At 40.5% G+C, this 16751-nt stretch overlaps 1 protein-coding gene across 1 annotated transcript in view; it reads right to left on the bottom strand.

The window, feature by feature from the left end:
- Positions 1-7248: 7248 nt before the first annotated feature.
- lrrc9 (leucine rich repeat containing 9) overlaps positions 7249-16751 on the bottom strand; it is a 125733-nt gene continuing 116230 nt past the window's right edge. Inside the window, exons 28-31 of the mRNA XM_078233126.1 lie at positions 14678-14803; positions 13873-14050; positions 9518-9692; positions 7249-8235 (exon numbers count right to left, since the gene is read on the bottom strand). Of these exons, the coding sequence (XP_078089252.1) occupies positions 8196-8235; positions 9518-9692; positions 13873-14050; positions 14678-14803 (519 nt within the window). The 3' untranslated portion in view covers positions 7249-8195. The remainder of the gene's footprint in view (positions 8236-9517; positions 9693-13872; positions 14051-14677; positions 14804-16751) is intronic.

The raw sequence follows: 16751 nt of genomic DNA, 5'->3' as shown, positions 1-16751 counted from the left end.
TGGCGCTGTGAGGCAGCAGTGCTAACCACTGTGCCATCATACCATCTTGTAAAGGCCTGTTTTAATGAAGTTCTACAGGATCGATTTATTCGTATAGACCAATTAGACATCTGGACTGAGGAAACCATGTTCCCAGATATTGCATGCTGTCTTATCTCAAATAAAATCAGGCATCAAAACTATTATCACTTTTATATATACACATTGGGTGCAATTTTCCCAAAATTGCAGAGTGTTGGATCAGGTGGGAAAAGCTGTATGAAACTCACCAGCTTCACTGATGCCTTTAACAGCACTGACGCGGATCACAGAACCAGCTGGAGGGCTGTGTAACCCTGCCAGCAAGCTGGGAAATGGTGCCCCAACCTCAGAGTTTAATTTAAAGCTCCATTTCCTCCCCCGCAGAGATCAGGGTCCCCTCCATGGAGATTAGCACCCCCCACCCCTCCAACCACAATGCCAACTTCTGGGTAACACCCCGCTCGCAGACATCAGGGCTGTCCCCCTCTCTACTGTTTTTCTCCCCTTCCCCATTCGCAGGTACAGGGCTCTCCCTCTTCCCCCGTCCCGTCGTGGGCATCAGAGTTCTCTCCTCTTCCCCTCCCCCACCCCCCACAACCACCATACAAGGGGAACCCACCCCCCAATGAAAGAGAGTAACTCCCACTGCCAAAGCCTCCTTGGCACGACCCCCTTCATGTGCCCCTTGGTACCAGGAGGCAATACCTAGCCTTGTCCATCAATCCCTGGGGCCTAAAGGCATTTCCACACTTGCCAGCATGGTCACAAGGTCATCACAATGGTTTTTTGTTTTTGAAAACCTATAGTGATTCACACTGGTGCAATGTCATGCCATCAAGGGAAGAGGAGGATTACCAAGCCCAGTAATCACATCTACATTTATTAAAATATATGGAAATCAGGTTCACACTCTTTCTGCTAGCAGGCAACCGTTAAGGAGGCACAAGTGCTGCATTATATGGCACCCCATCAATGAAAGACTTACAGATGATTTCTAGAATTGGCATTAACAGGCCAAAAGCACCCAGTCAGTAATCATAAGCAACTTATTGTTAATTAACATGCTAAATCTGAGATTGGATCACTGAGCTAGGTCAGGTTGGGTAGGTCATTCAAACCTCCTCCATGTGCGATTCAGATGTTATGGGAAGGATTTTACAGCCCCTTCTCCCGCAGGAATCTTCTGGTTGTGCCGAAGTCAACTTACTTCTGAATGCCTTGCTGAATTTCCTGGCTCCATCCCTGAAAGAATGGGGTGATAAAATTCTAGCTTAAGTCTCGGGGATTGCATCTTGGTCACCTCAATGTTTAGCGCCTCAGATACAGGACTGCATCAGTGACAAGGCTAGTAGGGCAGAAGCCACTATAGACATTACAGTTGCTTCTGGTTCAAGAATGTGACCCTATTTTCACCCATTATTCATTAATCTATTCATTATGTCACTTGTGAGTGGACAAAATAGTTATGGATCCAGGGATAACTGCTGCCTTTTGGAGAGTTCTAATATAATGGACATGGAGAAGAAGGGACAGACAGCGTCGAGGGCAATTTCAGAAGGAGGTCCCATCTGTGGTCCAGGGTGCAGGGGAACCATAGCAAGAACATGAGGATCAGGAGGATGGACCCAGACCAAGGAGGAAACTCCCTAGACCAAAGATCACCAAACAACACTATTTGTAGATGAGTGAGAGACAATGCCAAACACACCTGTGCTTGTCCCAAGTTCTGGTGGTTCACATCTTCCACATTCTTCAGGAGGATCCAATGTTCCGTGGAGTTAGAGGCTATTGTCAGTGGCCTTGAAGGTCATCACCTGTTCAATTATTTTTCCCTGAAGATCGTTCCGGGGGTCTGTGTGGCATTTCAGTCCACAGCACATAGATGCACCAAGGAGGTCCCGAATTCCCTCTACAGCTAGGCAATTGTTGTATGATGTTTGCACTCGATGAAGATAATGGGACTGTGAGATTCAATAGGTTTGCAGTTATCTCAGGCTTCCCTAAAGTGCAGGGTGTAATAGACTGCACTTATGTGGCTGTGAAGGCTCCATGGCAGCAGCTCTAACTTTTATCATCTGTAAAGGCCATCATTTCATCAATGTTTAACTGGTGTGCAATCATTGGAAGCACAGGTATCCTGGGAGTTGCCCTGACTCGTGCATCCTGAATGCTCAGGTGCCTCATGTATTTAAATGGTCTGAGCATCTACAGGGATGGCTGCTTGGGGATAAGAGGTACCGTACCCACTGAAACACTGGCTCATGGTACCCATGCATTGGCCTCAGTACTTCTGAGGAGAGATAAAATGCAGTTCACAGCTCCACATGGCCCTTAATTGAGCAGATAATTGGCATTCTGAAGGTGCGCTTCCGATCTTTGGACCACTCAGGTGGCGTACTGCAGAAACTCCAGATAGGGTCTCCTGTATCATCATCATGTGTTACACCTTTCACAACCTGGCACTGCAAAGCAGTGATGGTGAACCCTTGCCAGGAGATATGGAGGAAGATGGAAAGCAGGAGGGCCAGGAGTGATGAGGGTCAGCTATCATAGGATGAAGCCATCGAGGAAGCATGAAGTGGAAGACATGCCCACGTCTCTTTATTTGCTACCAGATTCCAGGAGGGCTAAAGTGAAGGCAACAAGAGATGGCCACATTCCTTCTGTCCCTTAATGCTATTCCATTGCAATGAAAGCGACATCCAAACAGACACATCAAGAGTAAGTTTGGGATTCAGACTTGCACCTTCCAGCCTCATGATTGACCAGGCCATGATCTCTAAGAAAGTCAGTGGTGCACCCTTATGTGCTCACTCTGGAAAGTGAAAGTCGACACAACAGCAAGAATTATAGACTGCTTGCATCTTTAACTTAAAATGTAGTTATACAGTGCTATGGGGAAGAGGGTGGTGTAGTAGGATTAATTTTGGATTGCCCTCACAAAGAGCTGGCATGGAACTGAGGGCCAAGAAACCTCCTTGTGTACGCTGGAAGCTTCTAAATTCCTGAAGAACTGGTTCTTTTGGTTTTTGAAACAATTAACAATTCATCACAATTTGAAGATCATAAACCTAATGTTAGCAAATGATGTTAACAAAGATTAATTCAATTAGGAGTATTTTAGGACTAGATAAAAAGTGTTGTTAAGAATAATATGATCAATCAAAAAAGTGAAGTAGAACTCGGCATTTGTTTGTAGAAAATACCTTAACTCTCTTGTTAAGAAATTTAGCTAACAGGATTACATTTCAATTAGTGATCATTTTAATCACATCCAAGCCAGAACACACTCAATTAAGTAAATTCTTCAAATATATCAATTAATTATTGCAACATGACGATGGAAGAATAAAAAAAGAGCGCCTTGGTGATAATGTTTACAATGAAACGTGCATAATCTTTGAAAAATACCTCTTGCAAGAAGAAAGAAAATTGCACCTAGTATTAAAAATACGAAGCAAGGATTTTCTTAAAATTAGTGTAACAACCACTGCAACAACCACTGTAACAACCACTGGTTAGCACTACTGCTTCACAGCTCCAGGGACCTGGGTTTGATTCCCGGCTTGGGTCACTGTCTGTGTGTAGTTTGCACATTCTCCTCGTGTCTGCGTGGGTTTCCTCCGGGTGCTCCGGTTTCCTCCCACAGTCCAAAGATGTGCGGGTTAGGTTGATTGGCCATGTTAAAATTGCCCCTTAGTGTCCTGAGATGTGTAGGTTAGAGGGATTAGTGGGTAAAATATGTAGGGATATGTGAGTAGGGTCTGGGTGGGATTGTGGTCAGTGCAGACTCGATGGGCCAAATGGCCTCTTTCTGTACTGTAGGGTTTCTATGATTTCTATGATTTCTAACCAGGCTAAAAAGGTTACTGAAATTGAGTTCTGTTCTGTAGAGAAGTCAGTCTGTCACTTTCTATCCCATTAAGTTATGCTGCAAGTCTTTTGTGTTAAGCACACCAGAAATCTCAAAACATCACTGTTGCATTGCATGTTAGTGCAATTCTAACAGCAAAATTAATATTTTGTTACTTTTATGCAAATAGCATTTTTATCAACACCTACGCTCTTTCGGTGAGGCATAAAGAAAAGTTATGTTAATTTCTTCTCAAACAAATTAAAACCATATGATCATAAGACAGAATTAGGCCACTCGGCCCATCGAGTCTGCTCTGCCATTCAATCATGGCGGATATTTTTTCATCCCCAGTCTGGTGAAAGTTACATCAATGTTTTTGTGGTTACAAATGCCAAAATTAAAACTAAAATGGAGAATTTAAAAATTCTTAACAAATAAAACTAGCGAAGATGTTCGTGTGATACTTCTGAATCTCTACTTTCATTTACAGCAGGGTCAATTTGAAACTACAGTTATGCACAAGTTCCTTCTGGTATCTTCAAACAATGTACAATTGACATTAGTTTTTATTTACTGAAGGTTAGTAAAATCATATGCATTACAAAATGAATAATAAAAATGCCAGAGTATCAAATTAATGACAAAACACCAGACATTCGTTGTGGCTGCACTTATTGAATTTTTGAAATATGTTTTTGGGCTCATGGAGGTGGTGATGTTTGTGCTGGGGAATTAAATTTTTCCTATTTTAGAACATAGAACATAGAAAGCCACAGCACAAACAGGCCCTTCGGCCCACAAGTTGTGCCGATCACATCCCCACCTCTAGGCCTATCTATAGCCCTCAATCCCATTAAATCCCATGTACTCATCCAGAAGTCTCTTAAAAGACCCCAACGAGTTTGCCTCCACCCACCACCGACGTCAGCCGATTCCACTCACCCACCACCCTCTGAGTGAAAAACTTACCCCTGACATCTCCTCTGTACCTACCCCCCAGCACCTTAAACCTGTGTCCTCTCGTAGCAACCATTTCAGCCCTTGGAAATAGCCTCTGAGAGTCTACCCTATCCAGACCTCTCAACATCTTGTAAACCTCTATCAGGTCACCTCTCATCCTTCGTCTCTCCAGGGAGAAGAGACCAAGCTCCCTCAACCTATCCTCATAAGGCATGCCCCCCAATCCAGGCAACATCCTTGTAAATCTCCTCTGCACCCTTTCAATGGCTTCAACATCTTTCCTGTAATGAGGTGACCAGAACTGCGCGCAGTACTCCAAGTGGGGTCTAACCAGGGTCCTATAAAGCTGCAGCATTATCTCCCGACTCCTAAACTCAATCCCTCGATTAATGAAGGCTAGTACGCCGTACGCCTTCTTGACCGCATCCTCCACCTGCGAGGCCGATTTAAGAGTCCTATGGACCCGGACCCCAAGGTCCTTCTGATCCTCTACACTGCTAAGAATGGTACCCTTCATATTATACTGCTGCTTCATCCCATTGGATCTGCCAAAATGGATCACTACACACTTATCCGGGTTGAAGTCCATCTGCCACTTCTCCGCCCAGTCTTGCATTCTATCTATGTCTCGCTGCAACTTCTGACATCCCTCCAAACTATCCACAACACCACCTACCTTGGTGTCGTCAGCAAACTTACCAACCCATCCCTCCACTTCCTCATCCAGGTCATTTATGAAAATGACAAACAGCAAGGGTCCCAGAACAGATCCCTGGGGCACTCCACTGGTCACTGACCTCCATGCAGAGAAAGACCCCTCCACAGCCACTCTCTGCCTTCTGCAGGCAAGCCAGTTCTGGATCCACAAGGCAACAGCCCCTTGGATCCCATGCCCTCTCACTTTCTCAAGAAGTCTTGCATGGGGGACCTTATCGAACGCCTTGCTGAAGTCCATATAGACCACATCCACCGCTCTTCCTTCGTCAATGTGTTTGGTCACATTTTCAAATAACTCAACCAGGCTCGTAAGGCACGACCTGCCCTTGACAAAGCCGTGCTTAGGCAGTGACTGTCAGCATCAAGCAATCCCAGATCAGGGATAATAGTAAAGCAGAGTACAATTTCCTCTACTCTGGCCCCCAACCTCCTAAGAGCATTTGCTAATACAGGATTTTACCCACAGCTGCCACACAAGCAATGTTGTGAACTCTTAAGTGAAGCTGTCATTTGGTGCCCAATTAGGGACAACATGCCGATAAGGAGCTAGACAGAGAGTGTGCAGACCCATTTCACACAGGACACACACCAGAGGCTTTCTATAGCTATTCATCTGATGAAGTGATATACTCCTAAAACACCACAGTCTGTTTTCACTTTATGGATAATAATTGATCTGTGGCATATTTACCAGTTTCTCTTTTGACTTCATATGAACAGATAGTTTTCCATTATGCATGACATGTCACATTTGATGATTTCATATTTATTTGCAGCATTTTACAGTTTCGTCATTTTATAATTGCATTTCAAATACTGCAGTTCTCACCTTGAGCTGAAATAACTGCAATATTATGTAGTATTAAAAAAAGGCTCATTTGCTTAAAAATGAACAAGAAACTCAGTGCTTCAAGTTAACTGCTGTTCGATCTATGCATTTTACAAAATTAGCTGAAGGTCGACATTGAATGTTGGAAACAAAAGCACCATGAACAGTAATGGAAACAATATTTTAACTAATTTGAGGGATGGTGAAATGGTCTAGTACTAGATTATTGAAACATTTTATTGATTGCAAATGCATTCATTCCAAATACATTTTGCGACTAAAAGATTTTTTATTGTACTGTGCTCTTAAGTGACTTTCCATCTGCACATTGGATGCTGCAGAGTAATTTTAAAAATAGCAAGACACGTCATGTTTTGGTTTAAATATATTATTAAATAATATTTCTTACATTTCAAAATGAGCTTCGAAAGAAAGGAAATTATAAAACTGATACGGTAGAAATGCTATCGGATGTAGGTAATATGGTAAACATGATCCACTAAAGTAACAGGGCACTTTGGACTGGACAATGAGGACTTCTTGTGGTACTGTTTGAAATTACAACATTCAAAGTGTGTAATTCAGTACTAAAGTTGAAAGATCACAATAGGAGGTAAAGGACAATAGACAGTTTCAATTTTGTACTGAAGTTCAATAAAGTTTACTCTGTTCCTGTGGAACAACTTGCAACAGAAATACAAATTGGGGATACAAAAATATAGTATTTACATACAGGTTTTTGCAATATTTTGGAGGAAAATGGATTGATGTTTTTAACATAGTCAAGGCATACTTGACAACATACAAAATAAATTGTGATTAAAACCTTACTGTAAACTATCATTTTAAAAAAACAACTCTAAAGCCATCTCTGTACACCTTTATTAAAACAGGATTACATTTACAGGGCATTTAAAATAATACATTTGAGAATGCAAGTAAATAATGCAAGTTATGTACTAGACTATATTGGGCAATATCAATTATTGGTTAATGATTCTTAAGTGTTAGCAAGAATACAGAACTGTAAATGTTTACTGAAACTATTTCAACACAAACCTTAGTTATCTATACATGTAGTAACGAATGAAAAGAGTGCATTTCATATTTGCTTAAATTTTCATCATGATTCAAAATTTTAATGGTCAACTAAAACAGTTTTAATTGAGTATTTTACACAAAATTCTGAGAGGTTAGCTCAGCATGAATTGTCATTGCTCATAATAAAATGTGATTCAAATGTATTTTAATTCTAGATTTAATTATAAAAGTCAATGAAGTACTTGCACTTTCTGTGTCAAGTGCAATCAAATTTTTCTTCATGGATGAAAGTTATTTATGTCAGCTAAATTCTCAAAAAATGTCTTTTAATAGCCAGGTCTTGTTAAGAACTGTACCAATGCACACAATAGATGGCATTTATTGGCATAATAAATACATTAATCTCAAATAGCTTTACACCTGAGAGGAGGGGTCATGGTATGTACCAACTTTGTTTTAATGCAAATTCTTTAAACTTAGACATTACATAATAGTCAACTCATCCAAAATGCATATCTGAAGGTTAAGAAACTGACAAATAATGCTGGAATAAATAAACCAACTACCATATTTAAATAGGTTTATGAACTGTTTACAAAATAGTACAATGTTATTTTGAAGGAGAAAATAACTAATCCCTAGAAATGTAGTTGAAAGAAAATGCCTGAGTAGATATTTCATGAACCACAGACAAAGGTGTCTGCAAAGTTGTTCATCTCCCTCTTCGAAAAGGAATATATAGCTGACGGTATCGCTTTCCCTCCAACTCTTTCACATTTGAGATGGCTTTGAAGCACTACTGTTGTGTACCCTGGAAGAAATCTTTCCATCAGCAATCAGCTTCACTTTTCACAAATTAAAAACATCAGCTACTTAGTTTTCATATTGTTTTATCATTAAAACATAATGAAGGCAGAACTGGCAGAACTTGAATATTCACATAATTTAATTAAAGGAATGGATCTTCAGAAATGTTTAACTAATTTTTCAACAGTTGACTTTAATTAGTCCCTTTTAAAACTAATAGCAATGTGCGATTAAATAAAAATGCTGTGTCTGTTCTAATGTAGTTGTATAACCTTACGTATCCAATAAATATGCCAATGGATTATATAGAAGTAAACATTTCCAACCAAACTTTGTTGAAGATTTAAAACCTTTCATAATATTCCAAGTTTAAAAAAAATTATTTTAATTTTGTTTAAAATATAATTGTTTTAATTAGCACATATTGTATTACCATTTAATTCATCACCTTTGAACTACATGTTTTGACTATGCACAATCAAATCAAACTAATTCCTACGGAGAAATTAATTAATCACAGGATTTCATAATCTGTGGAGGCAATATTTTATACAAAGATATATGTATTGTATTTTGTTTGGAATGTTTCTCACACAGTTCTGTTATTTTGTAATTCACTGATTGTGACTAATATGAGTAATAAGATAGTAATAATGGCTTTCAACGAGATGTGTACATTCCACTTAAATTATTTCATGTTGCATGATAAAACTTTTAAGTGTTTTTATACATGGCCAAAATCCAATATTCAAAGCAAAAAGCCACTGTTTGAATGCAAAATCCAAGGAGAACCCTGTTGCTGGAGTAAAAATATTGACATACAACATACAACTAGACGTTATTCTGTGAGCAGACAAAAATATTGACGTGGCTTTTGGAATTGGAGCATAATTTTCTGTATCTCGCTATAATAATCCTACTAACTTAGAAAACAAAGCAATCTTTTGAAAGAAGTTTATTATTCAAATGAAAAATGCACATTTCAAATTAAAAAATAATTGCTTCTCAGACTTTTGTTGATACCTTTTGTTATTTCTTTCCTCTAAGATGCACTGAATGGCAATGCAATTATATTTTTCAATGCTTTTACATTTAATTATTCAGTTGGTACCTAATTATTGATTGACAGAGCAAAGCTTCATTCTGTTAAGAGTGCCCTGGTGGATAGGCAAATGTCCATTTACAGAATAGAAAAATTAATTGCAGTCTGCAACTTATATCCTCTTAAATACATTAATTATGAAGCAAATGTAAATATAAAATTCAAACAAAAATTAACAGCATACCTGCTATCTTGATCTTGGATCTGCATTAATGTTCGCATGTTGCGGGAACTATCCCTCTGCTGCTGCATAAAAGAAGGTTGATACGTTCCACCACTTCTCATCTGTCGACAGATAATGTCTGGTTGGAAGCTGCGAATATTAGACAGGTTCCCTCCCAAACTCTTGTGCTTCTTATCTGCAACATTGTTTACATGTTTGTGAGAAAGTTGACATCTGTTCAATGTAAATTACTTTAAGATATCTAAGGCTTGCAAGTTTGAATTGCGTATCTTGAAATCCCTCAGATAACATGCTGTGTTATCAAATTTGTTCTGATGGTAATCGTCATCAGTGTCATCATTTTTCTCGCTCTTTATTGATTTCACAATGTGTATGTCTAGAAAATGTATGCTGGCTTTCCACATTTTATTATTGTAAAATTGGACCGAGCACTTTTCCTGTGCAGAAAGTATTTTCCACTTTTCCATCTCAAAGTCAATACCCCAAACCTTTTTTTGAATTAGATTTCGCTGAAGTCCTAGCCACCCAATTATAATATATGAATATATGTGTATAAATAAATGGGCCCCATTGCCAAAGGACGTTTTATGATTCTGAAGGCATTATGTGAATGTGCATTGCTGTAATTTTCTGCTTTAAATCATAATGCACTTGGGTTAAATTAAAACAAAAAAATATAACTTATAGTTGATACCAGAAAATAGCTCAGACTAGTAGACGCAAAGGGCTGGATTTTACATGCTCCCAGTTGGTGTGTTTCCTGCATGGGGGGGTATGTAAAATAGGATGGGCACCCATCTCACCATCTTCCAGCCCACCCCCGAGATCCCTTCTCACATATTACAGGGGTGAATGGGCCTGTGCTGAAATTAGCATCTCCCCACCATATTTAAATGAATAATTAAAGGTCAATTAAGCTTGTTATCAAGTTAATTGACCCTGTTAATTCGCTGCCCACACATAATATTTGGCGTGGACAGCATGACAGGAGTGGAAGTCCAATCTCTTGAAGTTCAGAGGAGAGAAGGAAGTCGGGCCATTCTGGGAGCTGTTCTTTGCTGATCATGCTGCAACCCCCTCCCCTATTCCTTTACAGACACACAAACCAATGAAAAGTTACAACTCGCTTGACACATAGGCTTTTCACTAAGGACTGGCACAGTTGAAATTCCTGAGTATTCACTTGATTCTCCTCATCCAATATGCATCTCTGCCCAAGACACCCAAACACTGCACTCCAAATTCATTGTGTCTTCAACTACAGAACAGACAGAATGAGTTTCCAAAACTCAGTCTTCCAGTAGCACCTTTGCTAACTGATAACTTTACCGAGTTCTATAACAGTTAACCACTTCCCTAATAACTTTAGTTTTTCTTCTCAGACAGCTTAAATTGCCGCCCCATCAGTCTACTCTCGATCATCAGTAAAGTGATGGAAGGGGTCTTAACAGTGCCATCAAGCAGCATCTGCTCAGCAGTAACCTGTTCAGTGACGCCCAGTTTGGATTTCGCCAGGATCACTCAGCTCCTGACCTCATTACAGCCTTGGTTCAAACATAGACAAAAGAGCTGAATTCTAGAGGTGAGGTGAGAGTGACAGCCCTTGACAGGAGGAGCCCAAGCAAAACTGGAATCAATGGGTATCAGGGGGCAAACTCTCTGCTGCTTGGAGTCATACCTGGCACATAGAAAGATGGTTGTGGTTGTGAAGAATCAGTCATCTCAGCTCCAGGACATCTCTGCAGGAATCTCTCAGTGTAGTGTCCTAGGCCCAACCATCTTCAGCTGCTTCATCAACGACCTTCCCTCCATCATAAGTTCCGAAGTGGGGATGTTCGCCGATGATTGCACAATGTTCAGCACTACTCGTGACTCCATAGATACCAAAGCAGTCCAAGTTCAAATGCAACAAGATCTGGACAACATTCAGGCCTGGACTGACAAGTGGCAAGTAACAAACATGCCACACAAATGCCAGGCAAGGACCATCACCAATAAGAGACAATTTAACCATTGTCTCTTGACATTCAATGGTGTTACCATCACTCAATCCCCCACTGTCAACTTCCTTGGGGTTACCATTGACTAGAAAATCAACTGAAGTCACCACATAAACACAGGGGCTAGAGCAGGACAGAGGCTAGGAATAATGCGGCGATTAATTCACCTCCTAACTCCCCAAAGTCTGTCCACCATCTACGAACCACATGTCAGGGTTGTGATGGAATACTCCCCGCTTGCCTGAATGGGTGCAGCTCCAACAACACTCAAGAAGCTTGATACCATCCAGGATAAAGTAGCCCACTTGATTGGCACCACATCCACAATCATCCACTCCCTCCACCACTGACGCTTAATAGCAGCAGTGTGTACTATCTACAAGATGCACTGCAGAAATTCACCAAAGATCCTTAGGCAGCACCTTTCAAACCCATGACCACTTCAATCTAGAAGGACAAGGGCAGCAGATACATGGGAACACCCCTACCTGCAAGTTCCCCTCCAAGCCACTCACCATCCTGACTTGGAAATATATCACCGTTCCTGGGTTATAATCCTAAAATTCCCTCCCTAACAACGTTGTGAGTCAACCAGCGTTTTCAAGAAGGCAGCTCACCACCACTTTCTCAAGGGCAACTAGAGATGGGCAATAAATGCTGGCCAGCCAGCGATGCCCACATCCCACCAATGAATAAAAAAGTTCCTGTCCCCTCCCTTTGACACACACCCAACTCTTGGAATTTCCCCCCTCAACTCCTTTCTTTTTTCCCCTGTTTGTGTTCCTGGATATCTGTTGCTAAGCAACAGTAAAGCATTTTCCACTTTTTGTTGCCTTTGGGGGGACCGGAAGATCCCACTGGTGGGAAGAGCTGGAAAAACCCAGCCATCATCTCTGTTAAGTCTCGCTTGTCCCCCTCACGCACTGGACCACACATGCACCTTCCACTCACACACGCTCTCCCATGTTTGCTCTCCATGTACAAGTTCTCTCCACCACACATGTTCTTGCCCCTCAGTTTCTCCCCTTTGTGTGCTGTCAGCCCTTCACAGAATCTCCACTTCATATGCTCTCCACCCACGTTTCCCCTGTTCTTTCTCCTCACTCTGACACACTCTTACCCCCCCACGCTCACGCACACTCTCCCCATCACTCTCACACATGCCCCCCTCACTCACCCTCCCCTCCCCCACTCACGCCACAAACACCCCCTCACTCACACTCCTTCCTTCTACCTTCCCTCTACCTCTCCTTCCCCCTCAGAACTTGTTGTCAGTCCATAGAGTGCTGCCCCAGCTCCCCAAGTCATCGTTCTGGCTCCCATGGTCCTCACTCTGGCTCCCCAAGGCCCTGATCTCTCCCTGTCTGCAATCTTGCTCTGCGGGCCCTGGAACCTATCTTAAATCTCACCTTACCATATTTCCTGCTCATCCAATCAAAAGCTGGTTGCTCCCTGCATTTGATGCTGATGGGCTCCAGTGAACTTATCTGCAGCAAATGCAGGAAGAAGCCAGCCTCTTACAGCATATTTCAAACATGTCAACTGAATGTCCAAAAAGTTTGGCAAGCCAATTCCAGAGAGCCTAGGGGCCACAAACCGGCCTGCAGACCGTGCGTTGGGCAAATCTATTTGAGAGCACTGAGGGAACTCCTCACCCACAAGCACAGATCCAGTATATTTCCCCACCTGCAATTCTGAGACTAGAATATTTTGAGAATAAAACAATTCTCCACCTTTTAGGTTCACTTTAATATATAATGTCTTTAATTTGTTGTCTCCTCTCAAAATCCTCAGTAGTTTGTTATCTCTATGCAGAACTATTTAGATTGGAGATTGTTAACTCCAGAGTCCAAGGTCCTCCTGGCCTTCAAGTCACACTACTGCTTCTACAGGGAGCACTGATGACACAGTCGGCTTGAAATGCAGGACCCTGCAGCCCATGTAGGTGCTGAGGCTTACCTAAATCAGTATTTCATCAGCATCTCCAGAGGCAGAGTCATCCAGGCCAGCAACATGGACAGTACCTTCTGAAACATGGGCTATAATATTTTCAGCTTGCCTGTACGGGGGTGAGGAGGGGTGATTACAAGCTTGGTTAAAGAATGGGCTTTTCAAGGAGGAACGTAAAGGAGGAGAGGGATGTGGAAAGATTCATGTTTCTCCACTGAATTAAAGTGTTGATTCCTGTTGATCCCACTAACAGTGATATTTATAAAAGCTTGTTAATTTCAGTATCATTATTAAACAACTTGGCACAATTGGACAGAACAAATAAACACACAAATTTGTTGGAAGCCGTACAAAATCTGCAGGTTGTTGGTTAAGACAAAAGGATAATACATGACAATTTCTTACTTCTAGCTGTTTCCTGTGGTATTGAGTCCCCAAAACCATGTGGGAGATTGTATTCTGCTGCTGTAAAAGGCTGCAACCCTTTAGGAAGACAATTGGTCACCCTCAATGTATTGGGCCTTGTTAACAATGGCATAATTGCAGACAGCCCTGATTCCACAGAAGGATTTGAAGGCGTTGCCTATTGATCAAAATAAATTAATACAATCAATATCGGTAAATATTGACATCTATAACCAAATAACCAAATTAAATTAATCACTTTTAAGTTCAAATGTTTTTGGCCAGATGGGAAAGATGGCTCCTTCTTCCTTCCCACCCCCTCCATCCCACTTGCGTTGATTGGAGTCTGGCTATTTTACAATTAATATGCTTCTGTGGGATGCTTGGCAGGTATACTCAATGTTCCATTTTATGATTGTCTATCAAGTAGGATATAAACAAAGAGCTACGCTAAATAAATCTACTCAATCTGTCTAAGGGAAAGCAGGAAGTAAAACTGAATGCATAACACAATAGTTATAAACCATATTGTTAAGTTAATAGTGCTTGTTTTATTTAAGTATTTTATTTACAATAAAGTTTGTTTTTGTTTAAAATGTGAAATCTTGATTTAAACAAGGTTACTGAATTTCTCTTTAAATGTTAACATCCCCTAACCAGATCATATCATCATCCTAAATCAATGATCATAGTGCAACATCTTACATGACATAATTCTACCCGTTATAATTCAGTGTATTGTTCAGCTTACTGTTAGCAATGCCACAAAAGATCCGCTAGCCATTTAAACAATCAAAATTCTTACACTGTGCTCACACAATAGAAATTCAGCTCTTTCTTTCTCATCCATTGTCACTGGTACACCATCTAATATCTGAAGCCTTGTCAATCGAAACACTAGGAATGGACGATACAACATTTTACGAGAGACCTGAAAAAAATTTTACATGGTCACTTAAAAGAAGCCTCACTTCTTCCTCTTTTTAACGGTTTCAACAAGTCAAGTTAAGATAGTGGAATCACATACTATATCAAACATACTTAGAATTTCACACATTTGATTAATTTTACAGCTGCCTATTATTGTGAAGTATCTTCAAATCAATATATTGCTTAACACGAATTACTCTTATTTGTAACTTGGAAATCTGTGAAATGCTGATGCAAATCTTTGCAGACAATTGTAAATGATGTAAATGATCATTTTTAAAAAAGAAATGTAATCTAGAACTCCAGTTTAGGGGGAGTTATTTAATACTGACCTGAGACATACAGAACATAAACCTTCCAGATTCAACCTCTTTTGTGCTGAATTAGTTGATCTCAGCTGGTGCAACACTTGGGAACTAAAATTAGCCTCAGTGCCTCATGTTAAAAGGGGGAAAATGCACAGATCCCCTTCCTGTTGAAAGATAGTCTTCTCATTCACATGTGATCGGGCTTGATTTTGATGTACAGTGCAAGGTTGCGAGGATGAGATACTGGATTATGTCTGACATGCAACCCAGCAACAGTGATGTCAGGAATGAAGAGAATGCAGAAAAATAAATGCACAAAATATCTTTGTGTACCTCTAGTGGTAATTAATATGCTAGGAAGTTCAGATATTTCTCACACAACCTTTGCGTATAGAAATGCTGGAATTATTTCTCCTACAAAGAAAATGGAAATAATCCTCACGTTTATATTCCTCAATTACTCTTTTACATCGAGCAGTGCGAGAGGCAGTTTGTGTGACAATGGCATGACTGAAGTTGCTATTCAATATTGGTATATAAGCATCAGAGAGGCAAGTAAAAATAATTATGACATTATGTTTAAATCTCTTGTAACTAATAAGCAATTACTTAAATTGTGAAAGAATGTAATTCTTCAGAAATCTAATCTTTGCAGAATAATTTTTGGAATTTTTTATACTCTTGATAGATGAAACCAATTGTGAAAAATTTGTCAAACTGTGGCTTAGTTCATGACACACTCATCTGAGTCACAAGAGTGTGACTTCAATTCTAGAGACCTGAGCACAAAATCTAGGTTGACACTCATGTGCAGTAATAAAGGAGTACTGCACTGTCAGAGGTGCCATCTTTCAGAAGAGATGCTTAATTGAGGACCTGCCCGTCATTTAATATGGACATTAAAGATTTATTGGCACTATTTTGGAGAAGAGGAGTTACCAAGTGTCCTGGTCAATATTGATCCTTCAATCAACATCACAAAACTGGAGGCTGGGATTCCCCCCTCCCTCTTTGGCTGCTGGTGGGGTCTATTGATCCCACAGATATCATTGGCAATTTGCATGGCTTGTCAGCCCTGCTTTGGGGGTCAACTTCAGCAGGACTGGAAGATCTCATCAATGGAAAGGGTTGGTAAATCCCGCCTAGAATATCTGGTCATTACCACATTGCTGTTGGTGAAAAATTGCTGTGTGCAAATTTGCCACAGTACACTGTGACTACACTTCAAAAAGAACTTCAATAACTATAAAGGATGGTCTAAGGTCATGAAAAATGGCACATAAATGCAAAGCTTTTTTAATCCTTATTCTTGGTATATTGGCATTACTGCCAAGGCTGACATTTTCGAAACGTAGAAAATAGGAGCAGCAGAACTAATTTCTCTGCTGTGGAGCAATTCCTAGCCAAAATTCTTTGTCCTTGGTGGAAAACTATGCTTTGATTTACTTCCCTGATGTTCCATTTGTCCTTGCTGTTGCTGTTGTACAGTTTCTTTCATTTTTGGGGGTTTGAACCGGTCGAATGCTGAATGTAGTTGTCTCTTCATTATTAGTAATGCAGGAGAAGTCTTGGTCGTTGAATGTGCGATATTCCTACACACTGGTGGGAATTTGTTAAGATGTTTGATCAGGGAACCTTGTC

The sequence above is a fragment of the Mustelus asterias genome, chromosome 18 (assembly GCF_964213995.1).
Source record: "Mustelus asterias chromosome 18, sMusAst1.hap1.1, whole genome shotgun sequence".
Taxonomy (NCBI): domain Eukaryota; kingdom Metazoa; phylum Chordata; class Chondrichthyes; order Carcharhiniformes; family Triakidae; genus Mustelus; species Mustelus asterias.
The sequence above is the reverse complement of the archived record's forward strand: the minus strand, read 5'-3'. Positions and strand labels throughout refer to the sequence as shown.